This window comes from Pelecanus crispus, chromosome 3 (genome assembly GCF_030463565.1).
Source record: "Pelecanus crispus isolate bPelCri1 chromosome 3, bPelCri1.pri, whole genome shotgun sequence".
Classification (NCBI taxonomy): Eukaryota; Metazoa; Chordata; class Aves; order Pelecaniformes; family Pelecanidae; genus Pelecanus; species Pelecanus crispus.
The window spans coordinates 87,800,090-87,816,262 of NC_134645.1; the positions used below are offsets into that span (position 1 = coordinate 87,800,090).

At 37.3% G+C, this 16,173-nt stretch overlaps 1 protein-coding gene across 2 annotated transcripts; it reads right to left on the reverse strand.

The window, feature by feature from the left end:
• Nucleotides 1-339: 339 nt before the first annotated feature.
• On the reverse strand, nucleotides 340-15,691 carry MANEA (mannosidase endo-alpha). Of its 2 annotated transcripts, none has more exons than XM_075707619.1 (5): nucleotides 15,661-15,691; nucleotides 8,636-9,228; nucleotides 4,895-5,004; nucleotides 2,366-2,442; nucleotides 340-1,658 (listed from the first exon to the last, which is right to left on the reverse strand). In XM_075707619.1, exons 2-5 carry the CDS (start codon nucleotides 9,183-9,185, stop codon nucleotides 1,022-1,024), a joined length of 1,374 nt encoding a protein of 457 aa, XP_075563734.1. In that variant the 5' UTR covers nucleotides 9,186-9,228; nucleotides 15,661-15,691; the 3' UTR covers nucleotides 340-1,021. The 2 variants fall into 2 exon arrangements, with proteins under 2 accessions (XP_075563734.1, XP_075563735.1); XM_075707620.1 differs by lacking the exon at nucleotides 15,661-15,691 and adding an exon at nucleotides 9,861-9,884.
• Nucleotides 15,692-16,173: the final 482 nt, after the last annotated feature.

The following is a 16,173-nucleotide window of genomic DNA, read 5'->3' on the forward strand; positions in this document are numbered from 1 at the left end:
CAGATTTCAAATTAAACTAATAGGTAGTTGCTGTCATTGCTACCGAACCAGACTGCTCCTAAATCAGAAACAAAGGAGCATTTGCTAAAATGGTATTTATTGTAGGACTAGTAAGATAGTAGCTTTAGAATCTTTAAACATTTTAAAAATCACACTAGATCTGTGTCTGCAGTCAATTAGCAGACAACATACCGCAACGGAAGTTTTAGTATATTTTTCGCATGTTTAGGCTTTTTTCCCCCCTCAGAAAAATCTTTTCCACTCTCAGTTTCAAAGAATTTTTTAAAAAATTCAAAGTAACATAGAAAAAACTGTTACTAGTCAGTATCCAGTAATCTGCAAAAGTCTGCACTATGTACCAAACAGAACACACGGAAGTAAACCAGATATCTTTCAGCAGTTCTTTGGAACTCGATCTTTCAAATTTTTTTTTTTTTTTTTAAAACAAAACCCACTTGTGTTGCATGACACATACTTCTTCAGTGTTTTTACCACAAGCTAGTCATATGTCAAGAACTCCCTGTCTGCAAAGCATTAAAAACAGCAGATGTAGATTATTCCACACACTACAGACATGCATCCTGCAAGAAGCTATCAGGATAAAAATTTAGATTACAGCATCACTTTGATTAGAAACACAACTACAAGAATAAAGGAAGTAAGCATAACTGCCAAATTTTTGTTCTACTTTGGTCATGTAGAGTTATCCCATGCAGGTGTTCTGGAAGCTCAGCATGCAAGTTACGAAATTTAAAAAAAAAAACCAAAAAAAACCCCAAACAAAACCTCAGTATTTTCCCTGAATATTCTTGAACTACAATATCCAATAAGACAGAAATGCCAATATTCTCATCATCTTTTTACTCTTCAAAATTCAAATTCAGTAGTAGTGCATATACATTCAAGAGAGACAATAATTTGAACATACCTATAATAAAGACATTTAGTAACAGATTTTTCAGCTCTCAATTTCTTTCTCAGTGTAGTCAACGCATTAAGAAACAACTGCAGCAGCAACACCTCACATAAGCCATTGTTCTTGTTCTTTTCTGTACTTCTCAGACCACTTCTGAGTAAGCTCTAGGTAAACATTTGGTTTATGGGGCTTATAATCAAGGTAAACAACCTGTCCAGTCCGTTTGGGGACAGCTTTTTCAATCTGAGTTCCCTCATGCCATTCATTAAAAGATGTAATAGAAATAATTTCTGGTCGCACCAAAAGGGCTGCACTGAAGGCAGTCTCATAGTACTTCCCATTGACGCGATTACGGGTGTTGTGGTTGTTCCACGGTCGGATACTGGTATCAATATACCCTGGCCCCACACTTGGAATAAACATTAAGTTGTTACTATCACAAAAGGCTTTTAAACTTGCCCAATTATGATGAGATGAGCCATAGGAGAAGCCATTGGTGGCAAAGTACGTGTACATTCCATCAAAGCCACTTCTGTGAATGTCGTGCTTATGCCTTTCTTCTACAAGAAGTGCAATGAATAACGCATCATATGGAGTATTTCGAATAGTCTGGGATCCAGAAACAGTTAACAGATTTGCCCATATTTCAGGAATTGTTACATAAGAATCATAAACATAAAACATGGGAAGAAATCTGCCTGTGCTGGTCTTATGCCTGTAAAAGGCTGGATGGCCTCCATATCTATAAAGCAAACAAGTATCGTTAAGACAAAATTTGCCATTTGGAAAATACTGTTTTACAATCTGAGCTGAAGACTTTTCCTCAAAACTAATTTAAAAAGACAGTGCATGCACTTCAAAACATAGCAATTCATATCCATTTCCAGTCTAGTGTTTGCTGAAGTATTAAATAATGAATTGGCAAAGAACCTTTAAATTACTACAAATTAGTAACTTGGTGTCAAAGTGCACTACAGATATTAGTTTTCTCTGAAGGGCAATTCCCTAATTTAGTACGAAATAAGACAGTCTAAGTAGCATTGAAAAACAAAACAACTAGTAGCTGTACAGAATTTGTCAAACAATTAAAATCATTAGAGGTCAACACATTAAAGCTCTAGCTGCTAGTTTGTCATGATAAAAATGTATATTTAATTTATATATAATGCAGCTAATACTTTAACTGCTTTAATCTGAAGTATCATGACTTGTGATACTAATTAATGTTGAAAGCAATTTACATTTGAGTATCTATGTAAAATTCACAGTTCAATATTTAAAAAATAGACTTTGAGTTTTGTACCACTGAAATATGAACAAAGTTTCTTATAGTTTTGTTCAGTCTCAGTACACATTTTTATATATTCTTCCAAGTTTTAGATAATACATAGAAGTCCCGTAAACCAGCATGTTAAAAACCCCAAAGGAAACCATTCTGAAAGCACTCACTTGTCAATGATGTATTTGACATTGTGGTACATACTGCGATCATCTCTATCTTTGTAAGGCTCAATATGAAAAGTGACCTGAAAGATGAAAATGTAGTAACAGCAACACAAACGTAAAATACTATTGGATACATGGGCACTGTGTATTATATGAAGCAAGTATTAGCCACATTAAATATGGTTCTTCTTTACAGAGCAAACATTTTCGTTAGTCTATTTTGAGAACAATCCAACCCTAATTCAACTCCTGCACTGCTACGATTAGAAGCTTCAGACCCAAGGCAGTAATAGAGTAAATATTTAGTTTTCTACATTAAAACAAAACACTGGTTTTGTTTTCCGTAGGCTACAGTGAGTAGTAGGCATGCTTCAGAAAAGCTAAAAAACTACAGCAGACTAAAAACTGAAATAAAATATCATCTATTCGAATGTCAAAGAACTGATTAACCAATGAAACATTTTAATATTTAATTTCTAAACAATGTATTAAATTTGCTATGGATAATTCTCCAAGGAGAGTTTTCAGTGTCAAAACAGATTTTAAGATATGGGATATGAAAACTTTAATTTAAAACTTTATAGATTTATCAACAGCAATAAACTCTTGGAACTAAATCTAATATAATGTACTGCTGCTGCTCTGAATTTCAAGCTTGGAGCTTATGGAATTATTTAACCTATACATGTGAAGTCATTTCAATGTAAAAATGCTATTGTTTTCAAATGTACAAATAAATGGAAGAGTATATTACATTAATCAAAGCAACTAGTTTTTCAGAAGCGATTTTAGAGCAGAATGCATTTAATAAAGTCTTCAACAACTCTGCAACAGTAGCAGATTTCCATTATAAAGCCAATATCTTATCTCTATTAGGTACAAACTATAGAAAAATACCATGTTAGACTAAATCACTAGGACTGAAGACCTAGTTCTGACAGGACAGGCTGAAGAGCACTATAATTTCGTATTTCATTTCCAACTATCAAAACCAGGCAAATCAAAGAGACATATCTTTTTGCAGACTTGTATTTAGCAGACATATAGAAATGTATTTTGTCTGTTGGTTTCTGTCTACTGACATTCCTAACACTTAACTGTAATAACTTACTAGTGCAAGAATGTTTAAAAACATTACAGTGAAGGTAGCATTCCCTGGTACTATCTGTACTTAATATCTGTATTCCAGTAATTATTCCAAGCAATAACAGCAGTTCCATCCATATTCAAATCATTATCATACTATTACACGCATTTTCCTTGGTAGCTTATTTCATTTTGCCTTGGCTCTTTGAGAGACTTGAATATTAACAAGTTCTTTGAGGTGAGAGCAAGCTCCATCAGATGATCTGAAAATTTTGGGGAAGGATAATACTTTTTTTTTTTCTTTTTAATAATTTGCTATTACATATGTGCAACTTATGTCACATAATGCAATTCACACAGCATTTTTAACAGTTTCAGAATTACTTCTTTATCTGGTTTAACCTTCCTACTTTCCTCTTCCTTGTCAAAGAATCTACAGTTGCTACTAGTGACAGGAAATTTCTCTGAGAATCTGCAACTTGCATGACCAACTAAAACCAGAGCAGATGAACAGGCTGTATTTTTAGTCCCCAGTACAGACAACACCTGCCAGAGAGGAAACATATACAGCTACTTAGATAATTTAAAAACTCAAATTTATTACTTGGCAAGACTCAAAGGCAATGCATGTTTTCTTTATCCCAACAGAAAATGCAAGTTTTACTCTAAAAATAAACAGAATCAAACCACGATTTTAGATTCTACTGATCAATCTGTGTAATCTTTAATTGATTTGATATTTCACCTATTTCAGGAAGTCAGTAATTTAGCCTTTCCATCCTGTCATGCTCTGGAGTAACCTAAAGTCAGAGCAGCACCTCTCTGAACTTACTGTCCAAGGCAAACATTCCTGATGCCTTCTGGAATAAAGACATTCATTCAAACTAGAACTTCTAAATCTCTCTTTATTACTCACAGATACTTTCTCCTGACCTCTATGATCAGGTGCCAGCAAGTTATGCAATAATGCAAAAAATGAGGTTAGTCTTTCCTCTTTCTCAAAGTTCCTTAGTTTATAGATCATTGTATTCGATAATATTTTGAAATACGTAATACTTCCCTCAACTCCCAAGACTTATCTGAAAACAACAAATTTTCTAATTTTAAAACCTGTTTCCTAAAAAGGAAAAAAAAAAATCCACAGCGTTCCTTAGATTCTGTAAGCTTTAGATCTGAACCAAACCAGAAAAAAACAGGCAGATTATGATATTTATTCTAGTTATAAGGCAATATTGCTCAGGTCTTATCAAAATTCAGTGTAATTCAAAGGGCACTTATACCTGCTTCTATGACCCAAAAGAAGCACAGCACAACAGGAGACAGAAACAGAAGTCACCATTACATGACAAGCCTCCCTGCTCTACACCATGAGTGAAATGTAGTAAACTCTTAGCAAGGTTTACTTTCCTAAGTAGTCCTATTTTATGCATCTTAAAAATACTTTACCTTTAGATTATATTTGTGTGCATAATCCAAAATAACAGGCACCAAATCATCAGTTGGTTCTCCATTTTCATCAGCCATACCCGGTGGGTACCATGAAAGCACTATTACACCTGAAAATACAAAACTCAAGTTTTAAATTATGTTGTTTAACATATAACATGTATGTTATAACATTGTCATGAGTTATAATTATTGTTTGATGTGAAATGTACATAATATAAATGAGAATTTCAAATTACTTTTTAACTAATTATGAAATCTCAGTATTCTCAGTGGATTTTTACTTCTCTGTTTAAAAGACAAAAAACCAAACAGTGGTAAGATGATCTATCAAGGGAACAGATCCGTGCTTAGTGTCCCAAGCCTAACACTTCGAGCCATTCCCTCCCACTTTTCAGCACAGCATCCTAACCTCCAGGTTGTATCAAGAGGAGGAGAATGCTCCTAACTAAGGCCTTATAGCTATGCCACAGTACAGCCAGAGAACATCAAGATACATAGGGTTAGAGAACACTCAAGAGATGAGGGCTATGCATGTGATGAAAGAGATTCTTATTTTATGAAACTTTATTCCCCGCTGTATTTCTGCATTGTACCTCTGGCTCTACTACAAAACAACCACTTCATACTAGAAGCAGTGACTGTAATCCCACAACCTTCCTTCTTGCTAAGAGCTGTTACTATGGTCTAATCCACCCTTCCAACCATGCGAAATTAGTTTTTAAATTTATTACCTAAAAAAAAAATGCTGGAGTAACTCTCAATAATTTAAGGATGTTACCATTCCTGTCAAAAAAGATGACAACAAATACAATGTCCCTGTACTGTAAATTTTCCTGATGCTCTCCATGAAAGCAAAAGAACACATACCTCTTCAAAAAGGCTAACCCCTTTCCTTCTAAAATAAAATGCTGTCAGATAAATAAGTTAGACCCTTTGGGTGTGTAGCTGGAAATAATATCAGGAAGAAGGTAAGACAGAAAGAAATACATGAACTATTGATGTAGGAATATTTTCCTAACAATACTATTTAAAACATATGGAAGAATAAGTCAATGTGATTCTTTTTAACTAGGTAAAGACTTAAGTACACAAATCAGGTCACTGAGATAGGAAAGTATATACTCTAAATTCCACCTATTTTACTAACATTATAAAATTTCTGACTAACAATTTCCAAAGAAATGAGTTCAAAATTATGAAAAAGAAAGCATCAATTAGAGTGAATACACAATCATCTTCTAACATCAAAACCAGAAATTTGAGCTCACTATACACAGAAGTTAGTTCAACTACCCTGAGCATATTCTCTCCAGGTTTTATCAAAAAGAGAATCACAAATAATAGACTATCGCGAGACAGTCTCCTCAAGGACAACAAAAATGCAATTATTTTACTGCATTTTATCACCCTATCTTTTATTTAACACAAAAGAAAAGGACAAAATTCAAATGAGTAAGATGTAAAGGACATGTAGAACATCAGCAACAAACTCAGGTTACACTCAAGGTATCTTGAATACAACATCTGTCAAGATCCTCTTCTATACCTTTCGGAAATGGGAAGTTCAGGAGACAGAATTGTTCAACAGGGAACCTAAATTCGCATTTGCATTGGTCTTTCCCTGAGAAGGACTACTTAATATTTTCCTTCCTGTGGTTAAAAAACAAAGTTATGCACCACTTCAGGAGGCTAAAGAGGACTCAATGCCAAAAATAATATCATAAACATGTTTAAAAGCAGAGTAGAGTCATTCAAGACAAATGAAGGACTTCAAACTGGACCACCACAAACATAGGCTGGTACAGAAAAATAAATTTCACCAAGCAATCTGAGGAATAAAATCTATTGTATTAATCTGTTAAAAATTAGGAAATTAATAAATAAGGAAAGAATTGTAAAATATAAGAAGAATACAAGGAAGCACTGCATGAGATACCTGCTGGTCCAATTTCTTACATGCCTTTGACCATTACACAATACTGGCTGAAGGAACCACTTATACATTTCTCTCCTTTTGTAAGATCCTTGATGAAGCCTCCAAAAAGGCTAGAAGAAAAATTATTGTTTGACAGAATGTAAAATGCAGTCATGGATTAGGCATTGGCTAAGAGACAAAGGGAAGAAACTGTAAATAGTCAACCTCACAGCATACAAAAAATGAACAAAGTATAATTCTTCTAAGAAAAGATGTAATATTTGAAGTAAGGACCCGAGGAAAAAAAAATTGATGATTATGTTGGTCAAATCTAGACAGAAGAGAAAAAATTCAAGAACAAATCCATAAGTTAGAATAACAGCAGAAAGAAAATCACTTTTGACAAATACCAGTAATATGTTACAAAAAGTATGTCACCAGAAGCATGAACTACTCATTCACATTGCTGAGTTTTAAATGGAAAACTAACTTAAGCTATTAAAAAAAACTTATTTTGCAAAGCTTTTTTCTTAGTATTTGGTGCCTTTTCCATCAGCAGTTCAGCTTTATTAGACATTTGTATTAAGAGGATGAGAAACATCACAGATTCTTCTAAAGCTACAAGTGCCCTCTCTGCTTTTATCACACTATCATGCATTATTTTGCTTTAGATAAGACTAGAAAAGTGCTTACTGGTAACTAATACCTGAGATTTCTCTGCAACAGTTTTCCCATTGTTGATGGTGTTCCTGTTAATGGAGTTAGCGTATTACTGAAAAGGGTGAGAAATTTCCTACATTTTTATTAACCCTTGTACAAAATACAGGTTAGGTTAAAAACCAGGAGAAAACAATATCCAAAAAGTAAACATTATACCAGCAAACACAACTAATGGGAATATAACAATTACATCAAACCTTAATGATTAGGTGAATGGAAGTGATTCAATTCAAGGTGATCAGCACTCTGAATAATGCTATGAGCTCTGGTCATGTTGCTCCAACTACATTTACAGAAGCTGTTCAGAGTTTAATATTAGCTTATATGACTGCTTATTTTAAAGATGATGAAAATAAAAAGGACCGTAAAGCCCAACAACAAAGAATGACACCAAAAATATATTGAATATTCTTATGTATATAGTCCATCTTATTTAGAGAAAGGGAACATCAATTTGTATTGGAAAAAAAAGATACTTTTGGACAAAGAAATAAACTATAATTAGCTACACTGAACTATTGTACCCAAGTTTAGGAAGGTCTGGATTAGACATTTCCATAGCTAATGATAACACCTATAAATACACTGCATAAAATATAATTTGTATAAATGCTATAATCCTACATGCTCTTTCACATATGAATTAATACATAATTGTTATTACACACAAAGAATTCAGAAAAAAAACCCCAATGCTCCTATTTGAACAGACTGCTCCATAATTGCGTTAACATGATTTACTGAAACCCATTCTTAAAACTGCATTATTCATCTCCAAAAATAAAATACACAGACAATATAATCTAGCAATGGTTTCTGTATTTTCTGCATATGTTATCAATGCTTAACAGTAAGCCATGAAACACGTGCACCTACAGGATTACAAATACAGTTCTTATGTTTCTGTGCTGTTACACTCATCAGACACAGCTCTGAAGATGTAGGTTTCGGTCGGGGGTTAAAACTCAGAAATACAAAGACATTTACTAGTTTCAGACACTTCCAGAATTACACAGAAAAATGGAAGAATGGGTCAGTTGTGTTCATTCACATATTTAAGGCTGGACAAATGAATAACATGCTGAAATGTTAACACTCATTACCAGTTGAAGCTGAACGCATTTGTTTCATGTGGGCTTCTATGACAGAAGGGTCTTTGGAACTGTAAGATCCGAGTTCAGGATAAAAGTTGGCCCCAATGTCCTCAGGAGGATTATGCCTTCCCTTTGGATAATTGTTCGCAATTTTGGGATCCCAATGTGGCAACAATGGATGGTTCCAGTGAATGTATTTACCATCAAACTGTGGATTCCCAAACCAACTATAGTAGAATATGTGAAAGTTGTAATTAGGAGAAGACAGCTCTTCTTCCATCTTGTTTACAGAAGGCATAGATGCTTTCATAGTATTGACTGCGATACTATGCAAATTACTGACATGCGTTGCAGTGTCTCCTTGAACCCTATTTAGTGAATTCTGTTTATTGTCTAAGAGCACTGTCCGTTGTTGAAGCTCAGGCAACAAACCAAGTCCAAATGGATCCCCAAAGCCAGCTCTGTCAGGTCTCAGAGTCTTCAAAGCCATCATTATGGAGCAAATAAACAAAATAAAAAGCAACAAAATGATGCATGTTCTTCTGCGAAATCTTGCCATGATGTCATAGTTCAGAATCCAAACAGAAGGATTTTGGCCGCAACTGATCAAAAGACAAATATTTTAAAGTCAGATTTCTTATTACCTAATTCAACAGTATGAAATGCTTCGAAGTGTCTACATAATAGAAATAATATGGAGACAAATGTGACACGTACACTGACTGCATAACTAATAGGTCTTTGCTGGGGAGGGGGAACATTTCTGCATTTGAGAATGCATGTCAAGTTCTGAGGTTCTACCACCAAGGACTCACATGTTTTATAAAACATTTCACTTCTGAACTTCATTGTTTCCTAACCCAAATAAATCCCATGAAACACAAATTCTGATTATTTCAGAATTATCATGTTTTGACAAGTCCGATAGAAATAGCACAGAAAATAGGAGAAAAAAAAGCAGAAGCCATGAAAGGAGAATAACCCAGCAGAACAAGAGTGAAGAACAAAATGGGATATGACAGAAGTACAGCTTATGTTCAGAATACAGGTTTCACTTACTAACCTATTTACTGGCTTCAGACCAATCACTTTGTGTTTAGTTAACCAATACATTGACTAAATACTTTGGCAAATTAAACTCAAAACAATGATGCTTTGCAACTTTACAGATCTAAAATTCTAATTTGTTTTCTGAATTATCTAAACAAAAACCAGCATAGCATTAAGGATGTACCTCAAGCAGGAAGCCTGTAAGTTAGCTGCTGGCAGCCTGTTAGTGCAACGTCACAGCTCCGTGACACTTCATGGAGAATTCCAGGACTAAGTTCAAAACAAGACCAATAGTACACAGCAAGATCTGAGCCCTGAAAGTAGGGGGAAGAAAACCGATATAATGGAATGCCTGATTACTTTATTTATAACTTTAATTTCTGTTCAACATTAAGCACAAGAGAGCCAGAGAAAAGAATTAACAAAATTTAGATTACCACAGAATTATGTGGAACAAGATTATGCATAGAACTGACAACACTGAACTGGAAAATCTCGGAATAAATTTCTGATTCAACAGCCATTAGACATAGCATAGCTGTGATTTGTATTTCTGTCACTGACCTCCAAATTTTAGAATCCTACTTTAATTTACTGAGATATATGCAGGTCGCTTTAAAATACTTATAAAGTATCTAACTGGTAGTTTCCTACCACTGTTCTTTACTACCGTTAAAGTACATTAACATATAGCTCAGTTGTCACAACACTCTATTTGTTACTGCTGTGATAATTTTAGATAAGGAATTTTAGAATATGCTTTCTAACAATACAGCCTGAATTGAATTAGCAGTATGACACTGCCAAAAAGGGAACTTCTGCTTCCATTTCCAACCTTAATCTGTTTATCCCACTGCCTACTTTTAGTTACCTCTGGGATTCATCTGGTTTCCACAGTAAAGTCACTCATAGACTTCAACAGCAAAACCCTGTTAACATCTGAAAAACAAACAACAACAAAAAACCCTATGGACTTTTAACTTGTTAGAAGGCTGACTCAGCTGAATGAGTATCAATCACAGCACTAATGCCAACAAATGAGTTAATAGCACAGATGGGGGAAGGGAAGAGAACGAAAATGATGCTGCTCATTTTGCCCAACTGGACTGTGAAATCATACCTTTGGCTACTGTCAGGGAAAATAATTTTATGGCATATATGCTTACAGTACTTAATTTAAGACTCTTCATTAACAGATTTCACATCACTTTACACCAAATTACAGGGTTGTTCTTCTACAGCTCACAATCCATTCCAAGATCTTAGAATTTTGTCAAAGAGGTTATTTGGAGTCCAGAACATTTTTCTTCTAATAAGAAATTAACTTTAAATACATTCAAACTACTTCTACTATTTTTCCCGACCTTTTCAGTCTTCTTTCTAGTCTTATCATGCTACCCCTTCCTGGGAGTTTAACTCAATTTTCAGATTAGACAAACTGAAGTTTTCTAAAGGGTCAGGATTTTTTTTTTTTTTTGTTAAAGGAAACAATATTACTCGTCTGGCTAATGTATTACTGTATTCAGTTAACCCAGATGCTATTGCTCTTCATCAAACAACATATAGGACTGTCAGCGATAAATTACTTCTGCATTTATTATTTTATCTCATCTCTTCTCTAAAAAAGAATTCATGGCTGTAACATCTAGAATTAGGTCTTTCATTTGGGCTTTCCTATTCCATATCGAAGAAACTGTTCCGTTCTGTTCTTTGCTTGACATATCTGCTACTAAATTCCTCCTCTATTGCATCAAGATTTCACTATCATAAAGTGCTTTTTTCTGAAGTGTCAGGAATTGATCTTGTGCTCCATATTCTTATTTCAACGTGTATTTTTTCAATGGAGTATTTATCATGAAAGCACATTAAAAACTGTGCAGCATACTTAATAAAATTTGACTAGCATCAGGACAGACCCTGGTACACCATAGCATATTATGAACCTCTAGTATGCTTATACAGAGGCTGAGCATCGAAGTGTGAAATTTCTAGAACAAATAAGTGATACCTATGGTAAGGACTTGTGTTTTGGGAAGACATCAGTCAATGATGATGACATAATTCAGATTTGTCATAGACACCAATACTGTAGAAGCTGCATTGAAGAGCTACAGCTTAGCAATGCTTGCATTATGTCGTTTAATCTTGTTCAAAGCTACTCTTTAGAGACAGTGACAGATAAATTATGCTCATCAATGCTAGTGCCACAGCAGAATGGTAATATTGGGGAAACAGACTGAGCAAACATGCCATGTGAAACAGCTACCTGAAGTTATGTCTATCCTTGGAACTAGAAAAATCTTAGAATACCTTTCTAATTCAACAGCCATTAAAGCTAGCATAGCTGTGATTTTGTATTTCTGTCACGGACATCCAAATTTTAGAATCTGACTTCAAGTAACTGAGGTACACAAGTCATTCCTACATACTTATTTAGTATCTTGCCTTGGACTGTTGGGTACATTGGATCTACCAGCAATTCCCTTTCTCAGCAGGACAAAGTCAGCCTGAATAACTTCATCTTTATGCAGATTAAAATCTCACATACAGACAGTTACTCTGACTCATATGATGACTTGTTAACTAGTAGCAGCTTTTGGATTCTAACCGCAAGTTTGCTGGCCCACGTTGGTGTACCAGCCAAAAATATAAGTAGTTCAAGCTCCTTCTCTTGCCTAGTGAATTAATTTTGAAAGAACAAAAAAATATCCATCTGTAACAGGTCAGAAGGAAGAGTGACTTAATTTAGACCACCAGTCTCTGCCTATGGGCAAAGAACAAGTCCAATACATAGCAATGCTTTACCAGAATAGTTAGGCATCTTCAGCTATTTGTGGATCAGAGACTTCTTGAACAAAAGGTAATTTCTTTGTCCAATATGAAAAAACACCTTCCGTTTTGAAACTCACCTGCTAGTCTAATTTGATGCCCCTAGTTCTCAAATTAGAAGGGAGAGCAAGCAAGCATTTGTTTACATTTAATTATTACTATTTACATTTTCTACTTCACTAATAATTTAATTGCTTCTACCAGGTTCTCTGAGTTTTCCTTGAGAGAAATTTCTAGTCTGTCTAATCTGTATATTGTATCCCTATCACTGTATACATTTAAACATTTTTGAGGTGTTTCTTTTCTGTACTGTTTCAGCTCCACCACATCCTTCCTTTCTGAGATTAAGGGAACCCATTTGAATACAGTGTGACTTTCAACATGCTTTTTTTGCCCTTTTTTTTTTTAAAATTTTGCTCCCTACCCCTTTTCCAAAAACTTCTGCTTTCTATCACTTCAGTTCACAGCTAATGCATGCAACTTGACTACAGAATTATTATCATCCCTAAATCTAGTTCCTGAGTGGTAAAAATGAGCTCAGAGGTCATTACTGTGAAATTGTCTTCTTCATTCTGTGCATTGCACCACATATTTTTAAAATAAATTTAATTTTTTTTTTTTTTAATATCACCCATTCACTCTGTACTGGAAAGTCCTTTGGCAAATTTTCCACTGAAAGGTGCATGAAGAAGTCAGGCTCTTCAGTTAACTCTGTTGACGTACTCTTCACTACCAGACACACTTTTCCAAATCATGAATTGTTACCTTCAGGTTCAGACCGAAAGCACAGATGTCAACTGATGGCTGTTGGTTTCTCCTTTTATGATTACAGATACTACAATTTCATTCATTACACATCAGAAAATATGAAGCTTTACCATGAAAGGGTAGAACCTATATTTCCATACCATTCAGTCCTCTTCTCCAAAAAAAAATCTTAGTTATTTTACTTTCAGTTTGCAAGCTGCTATGTAGACTTAAAGGCCCAAAATAAATGTAAGTATATTTATCCCTCTATGACCGTCTCTGTTCCAAATTAATTTGTTTCTTATATGGGCATAAATAGTGTGAAACTTATCACAGCAGTACTAAATCTCCAGCTGTTCTTCCTAAAACAACGAATACGTCCATGAAAAAAAAAAATCTGCATCCGTGAAAAAAGCTGAAGCAGTTTCTAAACTGTTTCCCAAACTCAATAGCAAGCCTGCCTGGAGGATAACCTCTCCCATTCAAGCCCATACTTGACAGTGATGGTTTTTTTTCTCCCTCACTGCTGCTTTTTATACCCTTAAGCTATTCTGCAGGCAAACCTTGTTTGTCCTTTCCACTATATGAAGAAAAAAGGGTACAGACGGACAGATGACAACAGAGGGTTTTTTTTTCCCCATCATGTTTCCCAAAACAAGGATGTTTCTTTAGTCAGAGAAAAAAAAAAAAAGCGTGTGTGTGTGTGTAACTACTCTAGATCATTTTGGCCATATGATAACTAACGTTTCAATACTCCACCCTATGGGTTGTTTTTTCCTGTTTACCGATTCCAAAAGAGAAATACACAAAGCAAAGAAAGTATGTTCAGATAAAACAGATGAATCTATTTTAGGAAGAACCAGCAAATACAACAATTTATTTGTTCTGATGTTCCTTAAACATAATAAATGAATGTGCAATACAAAAGAGAACTCTGAAAAGTTGGACTTTCTTGATGCAAGGGTAAGGTCATCCAGTAGTCACTGAGGCTGGCAGCCCATGGCCAGTATCAAAGCTTCTCAGCTAAGTTTTCTAAGCTTAGCCTCTGCTAAGATTTCCCAGCTTGAAGAACCCAAACACTCTGAAGAGACAGATCAGCTCTAGACAGAGCTGAAGCTTTTAGGCCTTCAAAGCCCTTCATTCTGGAGCTACAGTGCAGAAGTGCACCTAGAAACGTTACTTTCATTCCCAAGTGATTGACCAGGTGAGACTTAGTAAACTTCCCCAAGGGCTGTTAAAGGTCTGTCCAAAACACCACATTTACAGAGCATATTCTGGTCCAGGGAACACAAATAATAAAAAAAAGCAACAGAGGCTGATCACATATTCCTTGTGAGAACTTCCAGAATGTTTCTAGTATTAGGAAAAACTGGGAAATTTCTCAAAAGGTGTCTGCATAGGAAAAGTCTTTTCCTAAAGACTTTTTTAAAAAAACCTTGAACATCATTAAAGATGGAAGAAGACATTACATATGGCATGCAGACACTTTATAGCTGTGCTTGAATGCTAAATAAATATATTTTTAGTGCTGCCAATAATATAAGGTTGCTTTTTGGTCTACCCAATTTAGAAAGAGGTACTTCAAATATAGCAATTCTAACATGGATTACATCATTCACAAAACAGGGAATGAGATTTTTTTGCTAACTAGATTTGAATTTAAGAAAGACAGCAGCAAGAACAAACATCAACCCCGCTGCATTTTCTTGTTCTAAATGTGACAAGACAGCCTCCAGCATTAAATTCTATGTACTACATAAGAGTATTTTATTTCAATATGCCAGTGTTCTGTTGCTTTGGAAAGGTCATTGAAACACACATCCAACTTTGAGCCGCCGCGGACCACAAAAAGAAAGCACCCTTCAGCCTGCTTCCTCACCGGGAGCCACCTGCGAACCAGCTTCCCGGGGCGGTTCGCAGCACAGGCAGCTGCAGAGCGAGGCCGTTCCATAAGGGCTGCAAGTAAGAAAGGGGAGCGAAGCCAGCTGGCCGCGCTGCTCCCCCTTCCCTGAGCAAGCCACCGAATTACGAGCGTTCACACTTTTCTCTAACACCGACGAGCCGAGCGCCGGAGCCTTCAGCCAAGCACCGGCCCCCCTGCCCGAGGCCGAGCACCCGCCGCGGGCTGGCGGCTCGGCGAGGGACCTTGGCAGAAGCGAGGGCCCCGCGCAGGGGCACCCCCGGTCCCTCCGACAAAGGCGGCGGGCGAGGCAGGGGCGGGCGCCTTCCCCTCCTCTCCCAGCCCCGAGGAGCGCCCAGCAGGGCCGGACTCCGAAGCGCCCAGGGCTGCCCCGCACGCCGCGGCGCCCGGCCCGGCCGTCTCCTCGCTGCCCCTTCCCCAGCCCCCGCAGCTGAGGCCCGGGAAGGGCCGCCAGCCCAGGTGCTCCGCCGGCCGCTGCGTTACTCACCCGCCCGAAGCAGGGGCGCTGCCCGACGGCCGGTGGGTGGGCGGGAAGGGGGGCGTGCTCGGAGAGCAGCCGGGCGCGGCGGCGGCGGCCGGGCAGGCCGAGGCAGGGCTGTGAGGCGGGATCGCCGCGCTCCGCCGAGGCTGGGGCGCAGATGCGCCTGCGCCGGCAGCGGCGCCTGCGCGGGGTGGGGCGGGGCGGCGGGTGGCGGGCGGCGGCCCGTGGGGCCGTGAGCCCGCGGCTGGGAGCAGGGGCTCGAGCGCGGTTGTGAGGCCTCGGCGCCGGTCGCTGCAGGTTTGGGGGGGCGGGGGGGGAGCCGAGCTCGTCGGCCTGCCCGCGGCCGGCTGCTCGCTGGGGCTCCCTGCCTTTTCCTTCTCTGAGGAAAGGACGTGAGCGGCTGCGTGTTAGACCTCCGTGGGCTTTGGAACAGCCTTTTTTACTCAAAAGGCCTGAAAATTCTTCAGTTCTTTAAAGTTCTTTGCTGGGTGCTCTTCAGCTGTGGAAGAACTTGCTCAG

What these genes read in the sequence shown, in the direction of transcription:
- MANEA (XM_075707619.1), bottom strand. Translation starts at nt 9,185, where the DNA reads ATGGCAAGATTTCGCAGAAGAACATGCATCATTTTGTTGCTTTTTATT. An exon ending in AATGCGTTCAGCTTCAACTG is followed by an intron (nt 5,005 to 8,635) that starts GTAATGAGTGTT and finishes TTGTATTTTCAG; the next exon opens with GTGTAATAGTGCTTTCATGG. An exon ending in CACACAAATATAATCTAAAG is followed by an intron (nt 2,443 to 4,894) that starts GTAAAGTATTTT and finishes TTCATCTTTCAG; the next exon opens with GTCACTTTTCATATTGAGCC.